Below are 17,991 nucleotides of genomic sequence, written 5' to 3' on the forward strand. Positions count from 1 at the left end.
TCTGAAAATTGTGGCCATCGTGAGAACATCTGGGCACTGCAGCAGTCTTCCCAGTGGGCTGGGGTACAGATTTCCTGACAGAGTGATGAACCAGCGTGGCCTCAAGCAACCGTGAGGGTAAAGTTTTTTCTGGGAACAGAGAGGAAAGAAAATCCAGTTGATTGTCCCTGCCTCGTTGCTGGCCTGGGTGGCCTGATGGCTTGGCTTCACTGAGCCAATGTGCCCGGGCACAGCAGCTCTTGCCTGAGAGAGGAGCTGGGAGCTGAGGCAAAGGTGAGGCTCTCTGGGGCTTGCAGTTTATTTCTTTAAAAAGTGTTTGTGTTATTAGTGGAGCGTTACTGATAACCTCTTCCCAGGAGGTTCTATGTTCCCTGCTGAACATGACAGCACCCTCCCAAGCTGCCGAGCACCCTGAGAGCAGAGCTGCTTCCTCCTTCCTGCGCCAGAGCGGGAACGCCACAGCGACTCCCACATTTAGCAGAGACACTTCGTCTGTCGTCATTCCCATCCGGTACCTGCCACCCTTAACCCAGATTGCCTCGCCGCCGCCTCGCCATGTTTGTTACGGGCAGGTCGCTCCGCCTCCTTCCTTGCGGCAGCGTAGGGTGCCCTTAGTCAAGATGTCGGCGGAGCCTCGGGGAGGAGGGTGGGGTGTGCTGGCTCCGCCATCTTGGCTGCGGGCAGAGCGTAGTGCTGACGTGGCCTTGCCGGGCGGGCGGGGCCCGTCGGGAGGGAGAGGCGGGAGCGGCGCGGGCAGGTGGGAACGGCGGGGCCTGCGGGGGTTCCGGTGGGAACTGGGGTGGGAGAATCGTGTTCCCCGTGAGGGGAGGCAGAGTGGGTGGGTCACTGAGGTCCCCCGAGGAGGGGGGGGAGTGGTCAGGGGCGTCTCCTGTGAGGGGGTTGGGGGGGGTCGGTGGTGTCTCTCACAGGAGGGTCTGAGGGAGCAGTGGTGTCCCCTGTCTCAGTGCTGCCATGAGGGTCAGCAGCTTCCCACAGAGCAGCACGGGGGCTCAGCGGTGTTCCCTGTAACTTTGTCTCTTATAGCCATGCCAAGCGCAGCAGCTTGCTGATCCGTGGGGTTCCCTGTAGCAGCAGCAGCAGGGAACTTTTTGGAAGCAGCAGCATTGTCTATAGCTTTGCTGGAAGGAGCGGGTGTCAGCGTTGTGCCCTAAGCAGATCCCACGGGGAGAATGGAATTCTGCCACCACTCTTCTGCTAAGGCTTTGGAAGGGTCCGTCATCTCCTGAGTAGGGGATTTGGGACCTTCCCACTGGTGGGATGGGCCCCTGCCTTGCGCTGGCGGGGAGGCCGGCAGATGGGCAGGCAGATGGACAGTTCCCCCCTTCATTGGAGGGGGGAATACCTCCCCTCCTGCTGTCCTGACCCCAAAGTAGGACCACAGCCCATGCCAAACCCAGTATGGCAACTCGGGCTCGGCCTGGGGCAGGGTAGAGGTGCTGGGCTTCAGTTGGAGGAATGTGGCATAAATTTGTCCTGTGGCTGTGCTGCATACCTGAGGTGTCAGGTGTTTGTCCTGCTGTTCTGATGTCCAGGATCTTTTACAGGGAGGCTCAGCTCTGACTTTTACCCCAGCAGACCTTTTTGTGATGGGGATGTGTTGTGAACCACTTTGTCTGTCCAGAGGTGGGAGTGGAAATATAGGGCAATTCTCCATGAGCTTGATTTACATCCTCAATAGCAAGGACAAGGAAAATGTCAGTGAGTTTGGAGTTCTGCAGGAAAACTTCTCTGAGTGAAGGTGATGCTTCTCATTTCTCATGCATGTGGCCCTTGTGAATATCCCACCTGCAGTGAGGACCAGGAGTAAGGTAATGCTGGAGCATCTGCAGCTGTAGGTGAACCTCTGAGTTTCCTTGTCTGGAGCAGGTTGTGGAGCTGCTGCTCTAGGCTCTGTGAGGTGCTGCTAGTGTGGTGTGGTGTCTGTGCACTGGATTTGACAAGCAAGTTTTTCGTAGGCTTGTTCTTCCCTTTCTCAGAGACATCAAAGGCAATGACAGCCTGGAGCTTTTGTTCATGTCCTACTCTGAAGCATTTAGTAAGGCAGTACAGACAGTGACTCCTCTGTTGTGTTGGGGATATCTCTCCCGGAACGGGATGTTTTCTTAAGTCTGCTGGACTCTCAGTTCCTTCCTTACTGGGAGTGGGACAATGGTGCCATGCCCAACAGGTGTCTAAAAATCACAGAAAATCTTTTTTGACAGTTTGTCATGTGCTCCTTTCCATTTGTAAGCAGGTCAGACTGGCAGCCAGGTGACATATGTGAGGAATGTTTTGGTCTTAGACTTGGCCTCTCTTTCTCCCCTCAACTTTTCAGCTGAAGACTTCAGGGTGTGTTGCAAATCTGACCTGTTTTCTGTTACTAGCCCAGTCAGGCAGGACTGCCTTGAGGTCAGCATGAGGCTGTTTGGGTATTGAGATGTTAAATGCGGATCATAAGAAAAAAAAAACCCTTGCTTTCTGGCTTTGAGTTTCAGATTTCCTTGTTTCTTTGTTGGATTTGGATTGGCTGTAAGTTGATGAGAGAAGTGGACAGAAGAGATTAATGTAGTCACATGGTTCGTTTGATAATGGGATTAATGCACTGTAATGTATTGGCTTTGTCCTGCAGTGCCCTGTACCTACCTGTAGCCGATCTGCTGACCTCCTTTGCAGGCCTGTTGTCCAAATAGGTGACTGCTGCCTGAATGTGTGTTCTTATGTCCTTTCAGAGCTTCTGCAGTCCCATGGCGACCTACCTGGAGTTCATCCAGCAAAATGAGGAGCGTGACGGAGTGCGTTTCAGCTGGAACGTGTGGCCCTCCAGCAGGCTGGAGGCCACAAGGATGGTTGTCCCGCTGGCTTGTCTCCTGACCCCACTGAAGGAACGTCTTGACCTGCCGCCTGTGCAGTATGAACCGGTGCTTTGCAGCAGGCCAACTTGCAAAGCAGTGCTTAACCCGCTCTGGTATGAATTTCTTGGCTGGGGATGTTAAGAGAGGCTGAATAGTACCTAATTTTTATCTGAACTTCACTACTTCCTTATTCCACTTTTTCTCTGCCCAGTGCCTGGAGGCTCTTTCATTTAGATCTGGTGGGCTTGTTAAAATCCACATGTGCCTAAGGAGATACATTAACATGTCTGTTATTAGAGCTGGCAGGACCAGAGGAGGCAGGAGGAGGCTGTTAAGGCAGAGATGAAATGACTGATCCTCCTACCACTGCAGAGAATTTTGTGGTGAATGTTAAAACTCAAAATAAACAAAGATGCCAGTTTTACTGATACCATCTGCTGGACTGTGATGTTCACTTGTTTTCCTGCTTCCACATCCTGCTGCTTGTAGGTCAGTTCCAGTAGGAGCATCAGGAAGTAATTTTAGAGGAATAAGCTTGGTCCCAAAATCATGTGATGATCATGCATGATGAGTGTAGCATTGGGCTGAGAAAAAGCAGGAAAAGCTAGTAAGAGAAAGTAAAAATGAGACCAAACCTAGGAACTAAGAATATCGCTAGGCATACCACAGCAGCAGGATGTTGTAACAGGCTGAGGAGAGTAAACTCTTTAGGGCAGGGAACAGCCTCTTTGTTCTATGTTTGCACAGGATCTAGGTGGATGCCTCCTGCTGCTCTGAGACTGTAGAACTTTGTGCTACAGCTGTACAAACAGTAAGACAACTGAGATAAGCCTAAGTGTAGTGAAAGAAGGATTAGACCCAAGTCTTTGTCTACCAGAGCCTTTGCTCCTGAGAGCTGTCAGTGGTCCATCATACTGACAAGCCTGGCAGGGCTGAATAAGCTAATGAACTTTCTGGCAATAGAACAAGATTCTGAATCCTTAGAACATTTGTTATTCAATCTGGAGTGTCTGATACTGTTTCTTCCTCAGCGCTGTGAACCAGCATGGATAATTGTGAAGCTGTGCTGTTAAATTGTTTCTGAAGTCATAGTAATGCCTCATCTTTCCCTTGCAGCCAAGTTGACTATCGGGCCAAGCTTTGGGCTTGTAACTTCTGTTTTCAGAGAAATCAGGTAAGTTGGAAAAAGCATCAGCCCTTTCATCTTTTCAGTGAACGTTTTATTGATAGCCTTCTCTGACAAAGGACATTAAGCTTAAATTGCCCTTCTCTAGATTCCATACCTTGGCCTTTTTGTCTGCTGAACCCAGGCCAGAATACAGTCTGCTTTACCTGACATCTCGGCTATTTTCAGTCCAGTTTTGCCAGTGATTTTGCTGGCTTGCAGGACATAGAAAGGAAATAAAAATGCTATTTTGTCCCATGTGTTTCCCGTGTGTTTTTTCCACTTGATATTTACTGTTCTTGCAAAGTATGAAATTCATTAGATTTGAGTAGACTTTTGGTATCAGAAACTACCTCATGGCAACAAGACTTTCAACTAATGCACAGTTGCTGCTATAGTCCTATACTGTATTTACCCTGGATCGAGCAGCTGTCCATTCTGCTGGCCACTTGTTGTTTGTGCTTAGGAAGGCAGCAGTGTGGGTCTCTTGTCATGAATTAATTAGCTTGGTGCAGTGGCAGTAAATAAAGAGTTCAATAACCACATCATGAGCAGGGCAGGCTCTGTACTGAAGAGGAGAGCCCTACATTTCTGTCCTGCAACTTCCTTGTCCTAATTTTTTGTTCTCTTTTTCAGTTCCCCCCAGCATATGCAGGCATATCTGAAGTCAATCAACCAGCAGAGCTTATGCCTCAGTTTTCAACAATTGAATATATAGTGCAGGTAAATGAATCACAGGCAACTTTGAAGCCCCCAGAATTGTCTTGTCTGTGACAGATTATATATGTGTTAATTTGCTTTAGATAAAGCAAATAAATAACATCTGCAAAGTGCTTATGACAGGACTAATTTTATGCCTTGGCTGAAGGCATTAAAAAGTATCACCTTGTGTATGCATGGCCCTAAAATTCATCTCTTTCCACACTAGCGAGGTCCGCAGACGCCATTGATCTTCCTGTATGTTGTTGACTCGTGCTTGGAAGAGGAGGATTTGCAGGCGCTGAAGGAGTCCCTCCAGATGTCCCTGAGCCTGCTGCCTGCCAGTGCTCTGGTGGGGCTGATCACTTTTGGCAGGATGGTCCAGGTTCATGAGCTGAGCTGTGAAGGGATTTCCAAGAGCTACGTGTTTCGGGGCACAAAGGACCTGACAGCTAAGCAAATACAGGTATGCTCTGCTATCTTGTAGGCCACTGGCTTGTTCCTGTTAGCTTTGTTGACACCACTGCTAGTCTTTTAAGCACAGGGCTCTTGGGTAGAAAGGAGGGCTCAGTGCTCTTAACTGTTAGCCTGCTGCCCTCCCAGTTTTTGCCTTTGTAAATCCCTTGGAAGCTTGTTCAAGATTGAGTTGGTGTCTCTCATGTAACGGAGCCATTGATCCATTCCTAATGGGAGTGCAAAGATGAATAATTTCACAGATTTAAATATATTTATTGCTACAGTATTGCAGGCCTCAGGGTATGTTAAATAGTAATGTAAGTAATATGTTTAGTGTTTGGATAGTACATTTCCTCTGCCTCCTCTTTACTATTCTCTAGGATATGCTTGGGCTTTCAAGGCCAGCCGCCTCTATGCAACAGGGAAGACCTCTTCAAACTCCAGAGCAACCTCCTATTTCCAGCAGGTAAGCCTCACCGGTACAGCAGATGAGCAGGGCAGATGTTTTGTGCCCCTTAGGGGCATGCTTCTAAACCTGGTTTTCCCAAGAGAAGTTTCTGTAAGAAAGAAGATTTAAATGGCATTGTCTTGTCACAGTTATTTCTCTACATTAAGTGATATGTATGTGTGGGGTTACTAGAGCTGCTGGATGGGATTACTAGAGCTGCAGGCAGTGTATTAGACTTCTACAGTATCTTAGGTTTGCAGTTGCAAGAACAGGATTGCCTTTCAGGCTAGATTTCTACTTGTAAAACATAGAGTGGCTGTCTTTGGAAAGCACATTGCTTAGGGGTCGCCTGGAGCAAGGACCTGTCTTTGATTGACTGGCACATGGGGACTCTGGACTATGGATAACAATCCTATATATCATCTCTTACCTCCTGATCCATGAAATCCAAAACATGATCATCAGTGCCCCCTGAACAGTAAAGCCGTATTTGCCTCTGTTGAATACAGTTTTCTCTTTTGCAGCTCCTCTTTTTCAGTGGCAGCTCTCGTGTTTCAGCAAACTAAATCACCATTGAATTTTTTTTCCTATTCTTTGTGTGACTTTGCCTTCATGTCAGTGTCTGATGTCTTGTTTTGATCAAATTTTTTATTTTGCACAGGCTTGTTATCTTGGAAAGTTTGGATGTAAGAAGGCGACGTGCCACATGTCTTTTTGCTTCTGTTTCAATGCAATTTATGTGTGCCAGGAACAAAGGGACACTTTTTTCCTTCTTTGAACTTAGAAGTAGGACAACATTTCATTTGAATTTTTGCAGGTTTCTACAGCCAGTACATAAGATTGACATGAATTTAACAGATCTGCTTGGAGAACTGCAAAGGGACCCGTGGCCAGTGACCCAGGGAAAGAGACCTTTACGTTCCACTGGAGTAGCTCTTTCCATCGCAGTTGGCTTATTGGAGGTACTTGTAATGCTGCTGTTTGAGATGAGCAAGTCAAAGTAAGGAAATGGCAAAGTTTGCTGAGATGTGTGCAGGTGTCAGTCCATCTGGGTTACACTGGGCTGCAGAGGTGCAATTTGTGTCTACTGACATTTGATGTGTATAAGCACCAGCTGATATAGAGTGGGCTGGAGGTTTCATCTAAATGGTAAAATTCACAGGTGTTTAAAGGTCTCTGATTCTCGTGTGTGTGGCCACACAACAGGTGATACCATGCACGGGATTTATCTGAGGGTCATCTAAGATAAAAGTGAAGAGAACAGAAACTGCCTGCTTCCTGTTTTGAAAACAGGAAGCTTAACATAGCTGGGGTTTAAACTTCATCAGAGTGCTGTGATTGTCATTGCTACTTATCGAGGTGGCCTCTGGCAGGGACAGGTGCCTATGACATTGCAGAAACACATGCAGACACTTGTCTCAAGAAAGCATTGTTGCCATTTGTCTTGGGTTAAAGACAATGTATGCCAGGGAGGCAGGACCTCCGATGGGATAGAGACCCCTCCCTCCCAAACTTTTTGTAAATTTGAAAATACAAGAGTTTTTGAGCAACGTGTAGAAACGAAATAACAGTTTTTTTTCTAATAACGGAGAGCAATACAGACCAAAACAGACAAAACAACAAAACACAGTAACCACAGGGGTACAGAGAGAAAATGGTCTGTCTCTCCAAACCTCCCCTCAAGAGACTGGAGACCGCCTGGCTGCGTGGTTTCCCCCCTCCCCCTGGCAAACCAAAGGAATGCGGGGAAGGATGGCAGAGAGCTCTTCCCACTGCTGCCTGGCCAGACTGTGGTGCCATTGTCGGTGAGCACCCTTGCGTGGTGGCATGGCGAAAATTCAGAAAGAGGCTTTAAACCCCATAACACCATTTAATTTAATAAGTTTCCTTTTTTCTTCCCTCCCTCCCTCCCTTCCTTCTGATATAAGTCTTTATTTTTATTTTAGGGCACATTTCCAAACACAGGGGCCAGAATAATGCTGTTTACAGGCGGGCCACCAACACAAGGACCAGGCATGGTGGTGGGGGATGAACTGAAAACACCCATCCGTTCTTGGCATGACATAGAGAAGGATAATGCAAGGTTCATGAAGAAGGCCACCAAAGTAGGTGCTAGTGCCTGCCGGGTGTGTTTAAAAGCTAAAACTGAATATTGTGTTAGAACACTACATGGGGGAGAAAGGACAGTACACAAAGCTATATACATTGCTATGTTGACAGCTGCCCAATGTCCTTCCCCAGTAAATATATTCTATTCTATCAATGTAGGAACGGTATGTCCAGATATTCGCATGGTTGTGCTTGAAACGCCCAGTCTTCTGTGTGTGATAAATTGTGAGAATGGTCAAGGGAAGGGTAAAAGACTTTCTCCTAGTTATTTTTCCAGCATGGTCTTGTATCTTCTCAGAGAAAAAAGTATTTCAGTGTTATTTCTTAGCTGATGTTGGGTGGAGAGTTTGTTCATCAGCATCATTGTAATTCCTTCTGGGAAGGAAAAAACCTGTCTTCCAAGAATTGGTCATTTCCAGAAAGCTTCATTTGTTCTTCTTGATGTGTAAAACAATTGTTAAAATAGTAAAAATGTCAGACATGAAATGTCCTTGTCAGCTTAGAGAAAGCAGTATGGCACCTATTCTCTTAACTATCACCTAGAAATCTTTGGGTTTCCACTAAGTCATCACAGGCAAAGATCCCATGCGATTCATGCACTCTCTGTATTTGAGACATGCAACTCAATCTCATCCAAGTGAATCCCTCATCCTAGACGGGAGAAGTGTGCTGCAGCAGGGCAGCAAGAGCAAACAGCTGTTTAGTTACCACAGCACTGGTAATTGCCACATTTGTACCTTGTGTTTCACGTGTGTGCCTCAGCTGGAGAGCAGCAGAAACACTGCCCATTGCAGCCTCCTGAGCACTGTGTATGTGTTCCCCAGCACTACGAGACTCTGGCTAATCGCACTGCAGCCAACGGGCATTGCATCGACATCTATGCCTGTGCCCTGGACCAGACTGGGCTGCTGGAGATGAAGTGCTGTGCAAACCTCACCGGGTATGTTCAGAGCAGGACAGCACAAAGTTGACACCTGCCTTTTTTTTTTTTTTCTGGAGGAGAAGAATGGTTCAAAAAGCAGTTAATATTGCTGCCAGGGCAAAAGGGTGAGATTGTTATTCTGTTCTACACTGTGTTTGAATTTGCCAGGAATTAAACGGCCAAAACTTACCTGATTCCAGTCCACATTTCTGGAGTGTCAAAGCAGCATGTGAGTTAGCACTGCTGTTATAAAACTCTATGTCCTGCTTTGAGCAAAGTATTCTAAAGCATGGTGCAATATGTCTTTTGCAAGTGTCTTATGTCTCCTTTGGAGCCAGCAAGTATCCCTTCCAGAATTTATGGGATAAAGATGTCATGCTTTGTGGTTGTGCATGACTGAAGTGCCATCACACAACTGTTAGGCTTGGTGGGTAGAAGCTTTTCTTGTATGGGCCTGATTTTCTCTGCCTAACAGCTCACTTGTGCTTCCTCCAGGGATTCTTGCCTTCCCTGGGTCCAGTTTTAAGTGATATCTCTAAGGAATAAATGTCTGTGTTCCGTGTTGCTGAATATGGTCTCTCTGGGGAGGCTGTGTGCCAAACCAGGCCTTTTGGAGACTCGGCATGTCTTACTGGCCGCTTAAAATACTCTGTGTCTAGGGAGCCAAAGGATGGTTAGAGGAAATGCAAGGTGTTTGTAAATAATCACTTAGTGCTCAATAAGCAGCAGAGACATTGTTAGACCCTTTGTTTGCACTACAAAGCTGCATCTGATCAGGGCTGCGTTTGCCACGGCACTGAGGGGAGGCCCAGCACAGACCCACACAACTGTCCAAGTGCTGCAGCAGTGCAGGCATCCCTCGTGTAGTGTGGAGGGTTCCAGCCCTGCTCAGGGAAAGCAGGCTGAACAAAGAGCCTTCTTGAGCTGAGACATTTCTAACACGTGGAACATGAACATTTTGAAGGCAGCTAAAGGGATGGTAAGAAATATAGCTGAGAAAGCAAGCTGGCAAAGGCGGAGCACTACTAACCTGTCTGGCTTTGTAGGAGTCCATGAATCTGTATTCCCTGATGCAAGTTCTGCCTATGCAAAGGCATGCTCTAAAACAGTTACTGAATGTGTTTGCATGTGTTAGACTTGCAGGGATGTATCCTTTGTACTTCTAGTTCCCAGTTCCTTCAGTTCCCTTGTGTATTGTTTTTTCTTTCCCAGAGGACACATGGTGATGGGAGACTCCTTCAACACTTCTCTCTTCAGACAGACCTTCCAGCGGGTATTTAACAAAGGGTACAACGGGGAGTTTCGGATGGCTTTTGGTGCAAATTTGGATGTGAAGGTGAGAGATCAGTTTGATTGGATGACTTAATGGGGGTATAATACAAGTGCTGTTCACTCAAAAGTCAGTTGAAGTCTCTGGGGCGTATAAAAGTGTACATGTTTGAGGTCAGATGTCATCTTGACTTCTTTGGGAGAAGCACCACACTAGTGGAAGGAATTTTTATTTGAAAGCTTAGTAAGTTTGTGGCGGGTTTTTTTGTTGTTGCTGTTGTTTTGTGGGTTTGGTTTTTTTATCATCTCACCAAAGCTGAGCAACTGGTTTAGACTGTGTACTCTATTGGATTGACTTGATTTAAAAAAATCCACAACTTTTTTTTTTTTACCTTGTTCTAGACCTCTAGGGAGCTGAAAATTGCAGGAGCTATTGGACCATGCATATCACTGAATGCTAAAGGCCCGTGTGTCTCTGAAAATGTAAGTTTCTGACATGAAAAAATCTTTAATAGCAAAGTAAATAAACAGTGCAAAGTTTCTGTCTAGCCCTACAGCTCAGCTAGAATATCAGAGTTTTCAAGGAGAAGAACAACTTGGAAACATCCCTACTAAGTGACAGTCTTTCCTAGACTAAATTCTTGCCCCATAAGGCTTTCTTTAACTGTATGGCCTTCAGTAACTTCAGTCACACTCAAAAGATAATGAATCTAGAAGGCCTGCCATTACTTCTATCTCAGATCAGAATTTGACATTAGCTTGCCTTTCCTGCTGCTAGAGGCAAAACTGCTGCTTTCTTTTTGATTCTGTGCAGGAGCTTGGAATTGGAGGAACATCTCAATGGAAAATCTGTAGTCTGGATCCCAGTACAACTCTGGCCATTTACTTTGAAGTGGTAAATCAGGTCAGTCTTGGCTTCTCTTTTTTTTTTGATCATCTTTTTTACACATCAAACTACTTGTTACAGGGCTAGAAAGTGCAATGACATCCCATGTGTTGCAGGTGGTTGGTTGCAAAGCAATCAAGTGTTTCGTAATAAAGAAATAGTCTCAGAAATTGTTTTCGTAGGTATAAATTGTCTGTTATTTTTGTTCTTTACAAAACCTGCATTCTTTCATTGTTTTTTTTCTACAGTATTTATTTAACAAAGAAGAAATTGTCTTTTTGCCAGTAGGTGCAGTGGAGAATAAATAATGTTAAAATATGTTAAAATTTTTGGAGAATCAGTCCTTCAAGTTGTAATAACTTGATGGCTCAGAAGTAACTGTGGCAGCTCAGATTATCCCAAAGGAATTTTATTCCATGTGTGTTCTCTTTGTTTTCTGTTTTGTGTGGGCTTGTTACAGTTGGAAAGAGTTATGGAAAAGCCATGATGTTTTGAAAGCTGCCCTTGTTTCATTTGCAGCACAATGCACCGATACCTCAGGGAAGCAGAGGGGCAGTGCAGTTTGTCACTCAGTATCAACACTCCAGTACAGAAAAGCGCATTCGTGTCACCACCATAGCCAGAAAGTGAGTATCCTGTGCCAGTTCTCCAGCAGAGTGCCAGAAAGTTAAGCTGCAGACTGCTGGAATTTTTCTAGCTTTTTGTTGCATGCAGTGGCCACAGAGTAGTTCGCACAAGGAGGATGAATCTGGTTTGGGTTTTGCCGAAGGTGGATGCATGGAGCACTAACCCTTTACTAACCCTGTAGCTGGGCAGATGCACAGACTCAGCTCCAGCATATAGAAGCTGCGTTTGACCAGGAAGCAGCTGCCGTGCTGATGGCACGACTGGGAGTGTACAGAGCTGAATCTGAGGAGGGACCTGATGTTCTGCGGTGGCTGGACAGACAGCTGATCAGGCTGGTAAGAAAATCAGACTGCGGTTGGGTGCATTCTTGATTTAGTAAAAATGCTCTCTGGAAGTGATAACAGCAGTCTTTTTTCAGATTGACTCGCTTCATTTTTACTCTGATCGTGGTCACGTACTTGTAGTATGTGATAGCTCAGAATTAAGTTGTGATCAGCAAATTTTTGATGGGGTAGGTAAACATCCCATTATGCTGAAAGAGTTAAACCCGAGATTGAATCAGTGATAATGAAACACAATAATGCAGGTGGGAAGGTCTCTGATTTGACCCTCCTGCTTAAAGTAGGGCCAGCTTTGAAGTTAGAGCAGGTTGCTCAAGGTCTTATTCAGCTGAGTTTTGAAGATCTCCAAAGATGGGGTTTCTCTTCTTCTCTTAACAGTCTGTTCCAATGTCTGATCACAGTCACGAGGATCCTTTTTTTCTCTCCCCTGCCTCTGTTTCCCAGTCAGAATTTCCATTTGCCCAGTTACCAATCAAGTAGCTGTAGACAGCGATTGGACTCCTTGATCCCACTCCTCACCAGGCTGAACAAACCCAGCTTCCTCATCCTCACTTTCTGCCTGAGATGCTCCAACACCTGACTAGCTTGGTGGCTTCTGCTAAACCCACTCCAATATATCCATGTCTGTCTTACACTGGAGAGCCCAAAACTAGACACAGCACTCAGATGTGGGCTAAATTCAGAGCAATAATCTGAATTAATTCTTCAAACTCTTGCTGTCTCTTGCTTTGAATTTTACAAGCCCAAATTGTCTAAATTAGTGTTGGCCTTGTCCAAACACCCATGTGGAGTTGGTACTAACACAGTATGGCACATCATACACTGAGATTTGAACACAAACACAAACAAGCACACTGCATGTTGAAAAGACTGTGGAGTCATTTATAGTTAAATTGCTAAAACCATTGATGCTTCTTATTTTCAGTGAAGCAGTTGGTGAAATGCCAGTCTGGTGCTGTTCTAACAGGAAGTAATTGTCACAGAACTGTTTCATAGTGTACAAAGCAGTTTTAAGGATAATGTAGTAGCCCTGATTTAATGGGTAGTGCTTTAGAAGCACTATATGAAGAAGCACTATGGAGATCTTCAAAGCACTATTTCTTTCAGTCTTGGATAATTTCAAATCTAGGGGTTTTATATATATATATATAAATAGATTGAATCATCATTCTCATTCCAGTAAGACAGAGTAACCACTGACTTAAAGAATGTGAATGTTGTAATTACTTGTTCTCATCAGGTTCATGCCTTGATTGTTTAAAAACAACCAAGAGAACACCCTTCTGGAAAAAAAAAAAAAGGTGTTAATTCTAAAAAAAAAAAAGGGGGAAAAAATAGAAAAAAGAGATAGATAACCAGAATATCCATTTTGCTTCCAACAGTGTCAGAAATTTGGACAATACAACAAAGATGATCCTAACTCCTTCAGATTGTCAGAATCATTTTCTTTGTATCCTCAGGTAAGGATGTCATGGGAAAAGTGTGAAAGAGTGAGTGTGAGTGATACTAAAACATCTTGTACTATTTCTCAGATTCAAGAGGGGAGGAACAGGTGCTTTTTTAATTTAGTGGACTGGTCCTGTAGTTCAGTGCTGCAAGTGACTGATAGGGGAAGAATTCTGAGTAGTTAATAAGGGCTAGACTTTTTTCCAAAGAATTTGCTGTTCAGAAAGATTGGATTTGGGTCCAGAAGTTTTGGCAACTTTGGCTGACATTTCTCTTCTCACTCATCTTTCTGGTGCAGTTCATGTTCCATCTACGACGCTCCCCATTCCTGCAGGTCTTCAATAACAGTCCTGATGAATCTTCATATTACCGTCACCACTTTGCTAGGCAAGATCTCACCCAGTCTCTCATTATGATCCAGCCCATCCTTTATGCTTATTCTTTCCATGGGCCTCCTGAGGTGAGTCCGTGTTTTACAGGAAGAGGTGAATCAACCCAAAATAACGAGTATTCAGTCAGAGTAACACTATTTCAGCAAAAAGGCCCCTATATTTCTTTTTTAGTTGTTAAAGCCGAGATACTTTTGTTCAAGATCATATCAAATTACACTTGGATGGCCATGGATGCTCTCTGGCATCCTGCACTTCATACAGGTGCTGATAACCTGCTGCTCCATTCTGTGATGCTGCAGGAGGCTGGCCACACTCTACTGGGCATTCACATGGACTGAGCAGTGCCTGTATGAGCAGGGTTCAACAAGCTGTTTGGCCAGCCGTGAAGGTTAATATACTTCTGAGGGCTTAGGGGTGCCTGACTTTGTTCTTTGTTTTCTCCAGCCAGTGCTTTTGGATAGCAGCAGTATTCTTCCTGACAGAATCCTCCTGATGGATACTTTCTTCCAGATAGTTATCTACCTTGGTGAGGTACAGTGAACTATGTTCTCTTTCTCTGTTTGCACTCCTTCCCTCCTGCCATGCATGTGGACAGCATTGCTGTTAGTGTAAAATAAGCTTCTTGCAAAGCCCACATGAGCTTAATGACATGGTATGCATGCTGCCTGTTTGAATAGAATTTCTCCACTGTCAGAGTTAAAATAATACTGGAGTTGCTAAGGATGTGTTCTGCACTGAGTAGCAGCTGTTATATTAGCTTAGTAATGAAGGTGGTCCCTTACCATACCTGGAAAAGGCTAGAGAAACTTGAAACTAAGCAGGATGGAGAGTTACAGTTTGATTTTTTGAGGTACGTGACAGACTTGATTGCAGGGTTTTGACACTTAAATAGTGCTTCTCTTAAATCAGTTAGGCAGTTTTACAGGTTTTGCTTTTAAATACTGGATGTTTTTGGAAGCTGCTCTTATATGTCTTCCATCATGACTGAGGTAAATGCTTATATACTGGCTCTTTCTGAACATACAGGCTTACTCCTTGCCTTTGATCTACTTTGGTCTGCCTGTGTACTATGCAGACCTGTAGATCTGTATTTCAGTCCTGTCAGGTTTTGGAAGGGAGCAGTGCAATACTGTAGCTGAAGAACAAAAATGTGTCACATCCTAGAGTAGTCATAGGGTGAGGGATGAAGAGGAAGGCTGCTTTCCACTTCTTTCTCCGTAAAACTCCCTGTTCTTTGATGCATTTTTCCCCCCTCATATCCTTCCTATCCATATTCCCTCATATGATTCCCATCAGTGAAAACTTTTTGGGAGGTATTTTAACCCTTCCCTTTGTCTTTGAATTAAGCTACTTTGCTGTTATTTGATGACTGTTATTAGAACGCTTGAAGTTTGGCGTGACAGTTTTTGGCAGCCCCGCTGTTAGCTCCTGATTTCACTCCATATAGGATTTGTTCCCTTTGAGAAGTGAGAAGGGGTACCCAATTGACACGAACAGGAGTTGAACACTTGAGTCAACAATGACAATAAATCTGGAGTGACCTTAAACAGTTTCTACCTGCTGTTGCAGAGCAAGACACTCAGCAACTCGGTAAAATTTAGACAGAGGAAGAGCTAAGTGTGTGACCTGTATATGTGTAGAACAATTGCTACATATATATAGTACATACAATAGGTACCTTGAAAATACTGTAAGGTCAAGTCAGATTCTTCATGTTTCTATGTTGGCACAGGCTGAAACATAAAGGCTTGAAGATCACTTTCAACTAATTGCTTTTGCACTGCACAAATTGCTACCAGCTTTTGTGTTGAGTGCCTGTGCTTAAATTCAGGGACAGAAAGTAATGTTTTTGCCAGAGCAGTGAAAGGGTGCATTTACCCTGTAAGCAGAAGTATGTGTAACATTTTGCTGCTTTAAGATGTGCAGGTTAAAAAGGAGAGGCTTGCAGATATCTCCGCTCTTGTTTTCATTTCATCCCTCTATCATCAATAGACTATTGCACAGTGGCAGAAAGCTGGATACCAAGACATGCCTGAATATGAAAACTTCAAGCACCTACTGCAAGCCCCACTGGATGACGGCCAGGAAATCCTGCAGACCAGATTCCCAATGCCACGTTACATCCACACTGAACATGGGGGCAGTCAGGTAGGAAAGTTTATGGAGGAACTCCTTCTGTTGTTGCCTAGAGCAAATGGCTGTCTTTCTGCTTTTCTGGAAGGATGGTTCTGTAAGTTAAATGTAGTGGTAATTTAGCTCTTCAAAGTACAGAGCTTGCATATTTTCTCATGAGCTTTTACTACAACTCTGTCTTTTAATAAGTAAGTCACTTGCTGGATATACTTTTGAAATCTGAGGATGGGAAAAAAATGGAAAAGCTGACTTAAATACATTTTTATTCCCAAAGAGGTGGGAAAGAAATGATTTGGATATGAGTCTGTAGTTAGCCTGCGGTAATGCTGAATGATTGACCACCTGCTCCTTTATTCTTTAACACTGAATAAGGATATAAAGTAGTTCCTATTGTTGTTGTTCTTGGAATTGCAGTTGTGCCGTGCTTCCCTGTGCCTGGCTTGTTTGTAGCAGTGAAGAGGCAGGAACTGATGGTCCAAAACAAAGATTTGGTATTGATTTTTGATGTGACTCTGTTACACTGGTCCTCTACTGACCCCTTTTCTGAAGAGCAGATGAGGCATGCAAGGGACAGAGCTGGTGACATGCCCAAGTTGCATGGAACCAGAGCTGCCCTGCCAGGCGAGCATGACTTGTAGCAGAGCACTCAATGCCCCTTGGACACAGGTTGTTTGTGGAGCAGAGCTGTTTCTGGACTTGAAACCTGTTTAAGTTACATTAGTACCTTACTTGCAAAAGCAGAGGAACATCTCTAGTCATGGATCTAAGGTGGTAGGAAGCTTGAGGGAGCTCACAGGTCTGTCATTTTACAAAACTACTTCTCTTTTGTCCTGATAGGCCCGGTTCCTCTTGTCTAAAGTGAACCCATCTCAGACCCACAATAACCTCTATGCATGGGGACAGGTAAGCAATGAAAGAGCTGCTCATGTTCGGGAATGCTGTAAAATGTACATGTACATATTTGTCTGGGCAGCAGGCATTGTGAGCAGGTTACGTTTGTCCTCAGTTTCTTACCATGGTTGTTGATAAGATAAACAGTACTGGTGGGGACCACTAGATGATGAGAATAACAGTTTTCAAGCCTGGATGACTAATTCGTGTTCCTATTCTTGTACTGAATCACCACAAATTTTCCACAAAACCCAGTTGATTTTGAGGTTTTTCCTCAAGGCGTCCAAGGAATGCCTTGACAGAGGTGACGCATCAACAGTTCAGGACCTGAGTAGCTTGATGGCAGGAAAGGAGTGGTTTCCACAAGGAGTGGTTTTTCCCTTTGATTTTTCCCTTCCCATATCTCAGCTGCATGGGGGGCACAGGCAAACCAGGAGAATTTTCTGTGTTGGCTGCTATTGAAGGAAGCAGCTGATTTTATGTAGCCTATGTTCATAGAGATTTCAGGTGACCTGATGTAGAAATTTATCTTGACCGTTCCCTACAAATATGATTTAAATAGGTCACAATGTATTTAGTATTTTGGAAAAAGTAACTAGCATATGGCTACATATAGATCTAAGAATTCTATCTGAGAATACTAGACTTTTATATCCTTTTTGTTTACCTTGTTTGTGTAGCACTTTGGGCAGCAAAATTCCTAATGCTTTAGGTAGAAGAGACTTTTCTGCAGTAATTCAGATTGTACTGGAGGATAGTGTTAGTGCTGTTGCCAAAAAGTAGCAACTTTTCATTAGAGATGCAAAGGATCTCTACTGATCCTGTCTTTTGCAGGAGAAAAAGGTGGTTATTTAGCAGGCAGTCAGTTCAGAGCGCTAACATTTTATTTGCTTTCAATTAGTCCCCTGCATTAACAACAGTATTATAGGCTCATTATTTCTTTTTTTTTTTTTTCAGGAATCAGGAGCTCCAATCTTGACAGATGATGTGAGTCTCCAGGTATTCATGGACCACTTAAAAAAGCTGGCAGTTTCGAGTGCATCATGAGGGATCAAACTGAGGAGCAAGAAGATACATGGATCATGTTGATGACAGAAATGGAGCAATTTAGTTACATTTCCTTTTCTCTCTTTTAAACTAGGGGTTTTAAGTATTACATGAAATAAACATTCCAGGGGAGTTTTTACTGCTCCTTTCTAACTTATTTGTATTCCCTTTTGTCTATATTCTGCTTACTCTACATTTTTCACACACTGTAATTAGAGCTGAAGGATGTTTTAGTCAACAGAGATTTTGACAGTCTTTGGCTTAATTTTAATGTCGCGTGTTCTTAAGAAGTGGCTTTTGGCAACCAG

The 17,991-nt window shown here is 44.3% G+C and overlaps 1 protein-coding gene across 1 annotated transcript; it reads left to right on the forward strand.

Annotated features, from left to right (window-relative positions):
* Window positions 1-704: 704 nt before the first annotated feature.
* Window positions 705-17,840, forward strand: SEC23B (SEC23 homolog B, COPII coat complex component). Its single transcript, XM_064647912.1, has 20 exons — window positions 705-757; window positions 2,730-2,965; window positions 3,969-4,026; window positions 4,654-4,740; window positions 4,946-5,182; window positions 5,553-5,638; window positions 6,438-6,582; window positions 7,567-7,725; window positions 8,554-8,669; window positions 9,864-9,987; window positions 10,323-10,403; window positions 10,735-10,824; window positions 11,326-11,432; window positions 11,615-11,768; window positions 13,157-13,234; window positions 13,519-13,680; window positions 14,057-14,143; window positions 15,605-15,760; window positions 16,583-16,648; window positions 17,594-17,840. Exons 2-20 carry the CDS (start codon window positions 2,745-2,747, stop codon window positions 17,681-17,683), a joined length of 2,304 nt encoding a protein of 767 aa, XP_064503982.1. The 5' UTR covers window positions 705-757; window positions 2,730-2,744; the 3' UTR covers window positions 17,684-17,840.
* The last annotated feature ends 151 nt before the right edge of the window (window positions 17,841-17,991 follow it).

The sequence above is a fragment of the Pseudopipra pipra genome, chromosome 3 (genome assembly GCF_036250125.1).
Source record: "Pseudopipra pipra isolate bDixPip1 chromosome 3, bDixPip1.hap1, whole genome shotgun sequence".
Lineage (NCBI taxonomy): Eukaryota > Metazoa > Chordata > Aves > Passeriformes > Pipridae > Pseudopipra > Pseudopipra pipra.

Bases quoted from the DNA above. Each gene is read 5' to 3' on its own strand.
- SEC23B (XM_064647912.1), top strand. From the start codon at position 2,745: ATGGCGACCTACCTGGAGTTCATCCAGCAAAATGAGGAGCGTGACGGA. The intron at 7,726-8,553 runs GTAGGTGCTAGT...TGTGTTCCCCAG, and splicing joins TCATGAAGAAGGCCACCAAA to CACTACGAGACTCTGGCTAA. The intron at 10,404-10,734 runs GTAAGTTTCTGA...GATTCTGTGCAG, and splicing joins GCCCGTGTGTCTCTGAAAAT to GAGCTTGGAATTGGAGGAAC.